The following is a 6,073-nucleotide window of genomic DNA, read 5'->3' as shown; positions in this document are numbered from 1 at the left end:
TCTGAGCGCACACATCCGAAGCACACGCACAGAAAGCGGCTGTCACAGCATGTGAGTACTAAACTAAGTTCTCATTCACACACAAGTTTACGTTAAAAACACACATGAGTTACGAAAACAGTCGGTTATGTCTGTGAAGGTAAACAGCTGGGAAATAAATGCATGTTTATTTTAGTTCTGTGTGGCAGCAGCAATATACAGTAAATAAATCAATAAATTCAATTAAATTCAAGTTTATTTGTATAGCGCTTTTTACGATACAAATCGTTGCAAAGCAACTTTACAGCAAAATCCTCTGCTCTGTTGTCTTCTCTGAGGCTGGGACTCTAAATAGTGTTCTGTGCTTGTCTGTGCAGCCAAAGACAGAACGGTTAGTATGTTTTGCTCAAACTTTCGCCATGGCATTAGAACTAATACACCATTGTCGCTTGCGAAATCAAAATGACGGCACCATGGGTGTAAACTTACAGATTAAGAGGCGGTAATATTATAATGAGATCCCTTTGCCACGTCACCAAGGGAGCGAAATCAGACGCACTCGTTTTCTCAGACGCTTGCAGAAAAGTCTTACCAAAACAAAGTTACTGGGTTAATCTTTTTAACGTTTCCTCGGTTGGTAGATGCACTGAGGACCTGATTATAGCACTTAAAACCTGGAAAAGTCAGATTTTCATGATATGTCACCTTTAACAGCCCTTATTGTGATATACATGATCATGTAGACTCATTAAAGTCCATGTAGTATTTGGTCAGTATTGTTGTAAATGTGTATCCTAATGATAGAATGATTTTGATTTCTGATCACGTTTTACATAATAATTCATTATTGGTGCCTTGTCACTGAGATGGAGTTTACAGTAATGTTGAATTTTTGCCTTCAGTCAACTCAGATTTCACCCCAGTGTGATCTGAGAAACAAATCCACCAATATTGAGTAATTATATAACTATTAAAGTCCCTGTAATTTTCACTGTTTCACTTTATCTTCGTCAGGTACAAGAATTACATCCCCAAGGCCCTGTACAAGTCCATACGTCACAGGAACGTTCTCACACGTCTGCGCATCTCCAACGTCTTTAAAGTGTTCCTTGAGGAATTCACCAAGAACGCTGTGCGAGGCAACGAGATCAATACCCATGACCTGAAGGTCAAATATATGTCCACTTTAGAAACTCTAACGAAACACTTTGGCCAGGAGATGTTTGAACCCTCCTCCCTCATCATACATGAGAATGAGCAAATGATCACAGACTCCTGCAGTGCAGCTGGTGTTCATTACAAGATCCTGGTGTCTGGCACCTCTGGCATTCATTGGTGTAAAGTCCCCTTGGAGGTGAGAAGGCTGTAGTGCAAATAATATCCATAGTACAAACAGTGTGGGATGAGTTACACTGCCGTTCAAAAGTTTGGGGTCAGTAAGATCTTTTACTGTTTTTGAAAGAAATCTCTTATGTTCACCAAGGCTGCATTTATTTGATCAAAAACACAGTAAAAACAGTAATATTGTGTGCAAGATTTAAAGGAAGTTTTCTATTATATATATATATATATATATAATAGAAGACAGACGACAGACACAATGGGTGTGGCGTCAGGCCTCGGAGAGGCGTTTATTTAACAGAAAATAAACAAAATGTCCAAAACGGGGAATAAAGAGTCCAAAGGGGAAGAAGTGTTCAAAATGAACAGGGTATCTGGTGTCCTCGTTGTGCCGGGGTATTTTGAAGGAGGGGTCCAGGTAGGGGGCAGAGTCTGGCGGCTGCACATCGGGGGCCGCACGCACTCCCCTCTCTGGTCCGGGGCGCGAGGGGCGGCGGCTTCGTCACAGCGGCTCATCTTCCCTGGCCCACGGCGCTTGGTGGTGGGGGGATACAACGGCCCGGCCTCCAGGCCCGTCGACCACATCACGTGTGCGGTTCCATTCCGGACAGCAGGTCCGACAGCTCGCGTCTCTGGCGGTGTGGGAATCCCTCTACGCTCCCCTCCTGGACCCACGAGGACACCAGCGTGCGTGCACAGGGGGAAGAGACCGGTCTCTCGAGGAGAGGCGCGCTCAGCTTTTAACAGCGGTGGTGATGAGGCTCCATTCGCTTCAGGTGTATAAAATTGTATAAAATTATTAAAAACGAACAAACAAACTTGACCCCAAACTTCTGAATGGTAATGTACAAGTTTCACACATCAGTTTAGAGTTTTTGTTGTTGTTGTTTTTTTCTTCCAATATTTCTATTGGTTTCTAATCTACAGTTTTTTTAAATGTCATGTATTTATTTTTTAAGGCCAGTTCAGATCCGTGGACCAATCAGGAGAGCCGAAAATCAAAGAGAGACAGTAAGAAACTGAGTAAAGCAGTATCATATGATGCAGGAGAGGACAGATGGGCACTCTTTTCAGACTTTAATGGGATAACGCATCTTCTTATCAAATACTCCATGGTTACTATCCATAAACAGGACAACAAAAACATGGTGAGGCTCACTGTGAGATTTGTGATCGATTTTGGTTCATTCATGGAAAATCAGAACTTCATAAACCCTGTTTTATTTTTGTGATCTTCTTCAGGAGCTGAAGCTGGCATCCCATGAGGAGGCACTGTCCTTTGCCAGTCTTGTAGATGGATACTTTAGGCTCACAGTAGATGCGCATCATTTCCTCTGCAGGGATGTGGCTCCCGTCTCATTGGAAAATAATCTACGAGAGGGCTGCCATGGTCCAATCAGGTAAGTACATGCACTCATCATGCTTAAATGAGTAGTTCATCTAGAAATGAAAATGAGCTCATATCGAATTTTGAATACGCTATATATATTATTTATACACTACTGTTCAAAGGTTTAGGGTCAGTAAAAGTTTAGAATTTTCTTTAACGAAATGCTTTTACGTGACAGGAAAGTCATTTATAATGTTAACAAAGGTTTCTATTTCAAATAAATGCTGTTTTTGAACTTTCTATTCATCAAATAATCCTGAAAAAAATATGTATCATGGTTTCCACAAAAATATTAAGCAGCACAACTGTTTTGAACATTGATAATAATCAGAAATGTTTATTGAGCAGCAAATTCAGCTTTACATCACAGGAATAAATTACTTAAAAAAAAATATTAAAATAGAAAACAATTATTTTAAACTGTAATAATATTTCACAATATTACTGTATTTACTGTATAAATGCAGCCTTGGTGAGCATAAAAGATGTCTTTCAAAAACTCTTCAGTGGTGTAATAATTCAACTTTAATTCATCTCTTAATTCGTCTGTAACATTCTATAGCCCTAATTCATTTGTTCAGCATGTTTTTCAGCATCTAAAACTATCTAATATACAATCATCAAATGACAGAAGAATGTCTTTGGACAGCTGATGTAACTGTATTTCTTTTGTACCCCTCAGTACTGAATATGCCACCCATAAACTCAAGCAGGAAGGTTACGAGGAGGGCATGTACCTGCTGCGCTGGAGCACTCATGATTTCGATCATGTTCTCCTGACTGTCATATGCAATGAGGTACATGCTTTATTACTGTATATGCTGCTGATGGACAGAGAGCTTGGTAAAAGTTCTGTATGTCAAAAGGAACAGACGGTTTATGAAAATATGTTTGCGTAATTAAGATATAGCTAAATATATAACTAAATCTTTTTATTCTAGAGGGATTGTCATGGCAGCATCAGCAAAACCTTCAAGAATTTCCAGATTGAGGCGAGTGCACAGGGCTTCCTCTTGACTGGGACAGATATTGTGAAGCCCACTCTGAGAGAGCTGACGGACCACCTGTGTGGCCAGTGTCTCACAACAGACCACATCAACTTAAGACTTGAGCGTGGCTGTCCACCCCAACCCAAAGGTACTGGAGCTTCCCACCCATAGTGGTATTTCAAATATAGATAGCTAGCGGTTTATAAACTGTGCCTTCTTAATGAAATAATTGAATTCTAGTTTCAAACTGTACTAGATTTTTATATTTATTCTAAAAAGCATGCAGTGGCATGATTGCGTACAGTATGTAGGGATCAACAGGGAAAACTGAATCCTGTAGAAAACACTAGTATAGTAACTAATTGGCATGCAAAATTATTATAGTTAACATGTTTTATTTGTAATTTCCATTGTATGTTAGATTATTATGTACTAAATTAATCCTTGTCTTAAAAGATGGCAGAAACATGAATAATCTTCCATTCACTGCTTCACAGAGCAATCCAACCTGGTCATGATAACCAGGAAAGATTCAGCATCGCCACCCTCTCTCTCCAATAATCTGGTCTTCCCTAGGATCCTCAGAAATGACATTACCCAGGTTGGACATCTAAAAACTGTTTGCTTATATGCATGATGTGAATAAAGTCAAATCTGTTTAATAGAATACAAGCAAAAATAGAAAAGCTATTTCCTGGTGATCCAACCTAAAAGTCATTGGTTTCTAGCTGGTGTAAGCTGGTTATTAGCTGATCAAACAGCCATTATGTTGTATGATGTCTTGTATCCCAAAAAATAACTATCAGCAACAGAACATTGACCAGGTCTAACCAGCTACTGTTTTCAAATATTTTTTTTTCAAATATTTTTTATGGAAGTTGATATATTACGATTCGAGAAAATTGCAAGAAAAAAAGGTCAGAATTGTGAGACATAAACTCAGAATATAATCACAGTCCTAAGAAAAAAAAAAGTTTGAATTGTGATATAAAAACACAATTTGGAGAAAATTATTCGGTGGCGAACTGCGTGACGTGAGCACAGAATTCAGAGAAAAAAAGTTGAAATTGTGAAATGTAAACTTTAAATTGCGAGGAAAAAAGTTGCAGTTCTTTTTTTGTCAGAATTGCGATTATATTCTACATTTATATCTCACGATTCTAACTTTCAAGAAAAAAATTGACAAAAAAAAAATGCGAATAAGAAGGTCTGAAACGTGGGATATAAACAAGTCAGTTCAGATCCGTGGACCAGACCAACAAAAAAAGTCAGAACACCTTTATAACAAGATAGATTTCCTTAAAAATAATTCACTGTTTTCAATGAAAATGTTTTAGGCGTAAATCTAACCGATTTTAATGAGATTAATGTTAAATTAATGTAAAATTTATTCTTCAAAACAAGATATTAAAGGGATAGTTCACCCAAAAATGAAAATTACCCCATGATTTACTCACCCTCAATCCATCCTAGGTGTATATGACTTTTTATTAAAAAATATCCTGGCTCTTCCAAGCTTTATAATGGCAGGGAATGGTGGTTGAGATTTTGAAGCAAAATAAAGTGCATCCATCCATCATAAAAAGTGCTCCACACGGTGTTCCAGCGGATGATGTAGGCGTAGCATAAGCTCCGGTGAGAAGTGATGAACGCGGAAGCTCAGAGGAGAGAGCAAAACAAAACACTGGTCACGAATTAGAAGTACAACACGGGGATTTGTAAAGAAAAATGTTGGGAGGATTTTGATATAAGCCAAGAGTAGACTGGTTTTCCTTTGCTGTAAACAAAATTTGGTTCTCGTGGGACTAGCATATTCTCACCGGAGCTTACACTACACCTTCGTCCTATGTCATCTGCTGGAACGCCACTCTCTCGTGAACGCGCGTATGACGGTTAGCTTTTTATGATGGATGGATGCACTTTATTTTGCTTCAAAATCTTGACCACCATTTACTGATATTATAAAGCTTGGAAGAGCCAGGGCATTTTTTAATATAAATCTGATTATATGCATCTGAAGGAAGAAAGTCATATACAACAAGGATGGTTTGAGGGTGAGTAAAGCATGGGGTAATTTTCTTTTTTGGGTGAACTATCTCTCAGTTTAACTGGTTTAAAGGGGTCATATGATGCTGCTAAAAAGAACATTATTTTGTGTATTTGGTGTAATGAAATGTGTTTATGCGGTTTAAGGTTAAAAAAACACATTATTTTCCACATACTGTACATTATTGTTTCTCCTCTATGCCCCACTTTTCTGAAGCGCGTCGATTTTTACAAAGCTCATCGGTCTGAAAAAGCGAGGTGTGCTCTGATTGGCCAGCTATCCAGTGCGTTGTGATTGGCCGAATTCCTCAAGCGTGTGACGGAAATG

The 6,073-nt window shown here is 38.7% G+C and overlaps 1 protein-coding gene across 3 annotated transcripts in view; it reads left to right on the top strand.

Annotated features, from left to right (window-relative positions):
- The window catches only part of LOC107671698 (tyrosine-protein kinase JAK1-like), a 24,048-nt gene that overhangs the window by 3,018 nt on the left and 14,957 nt on the right, over positions 1-6,073 (top strand). For all 3 annotated transcript variants that reach the window (XR_001632238.1, XM_016464622.1, XM_016464623.1), the window contains exons 6-11: positions 994-1,333; positions 2,280-2,468; positions 2,563-2,720; positions 3,393-3,507; positions 3,652-3,847; positions 4,197-4,300. Coding sequence is in view for 2 of the 3 variants with exons in the window: in XM_016464622.1 (XP_016320108.1) it covers positions 994-1,333; positions 2,280-2,468; positions 2,563-2,720; positions 3,393-3,507; positions 3,652-3,847; positions 4,197-4,300 (1,102 nt within the window). In the remaining variant the exon portion in view is untranslated. The remainder of the gene's footprint in view (positions 1-993; positions 1,334-2,279; positions 2,469-2,562; positions 2,721-3,392; positions 3,508-3,651; positions 3,848-4,196; positions 4,301-6,073) is intronic.

Source organism: Sinocyclocheilus anshuiensis, unplaced genomic scaffold (assembly GCF_001515605.1).
Source record: "Sinocyclocheilus anshuiensis isolate Anshui unplaced genomic scaffold, SAMN03320099.WGS_v1.1 scaffold524, whole genome shotgun sequence".
Classification (NCBI taxonomy): domain Eukaryota; kingdom Metazoa; phylum Chordata; class Actinopteri; order Cypriniformes; family Cyprinidae; genus Sinocyclocheilus; species Sinocyclocheilus anshuiensis.
The sequence above is the reverse complement of the archived record's forward strand: the minus strand, read 5'-3'. Positions and strand labels throughout refer to the sequence as shown.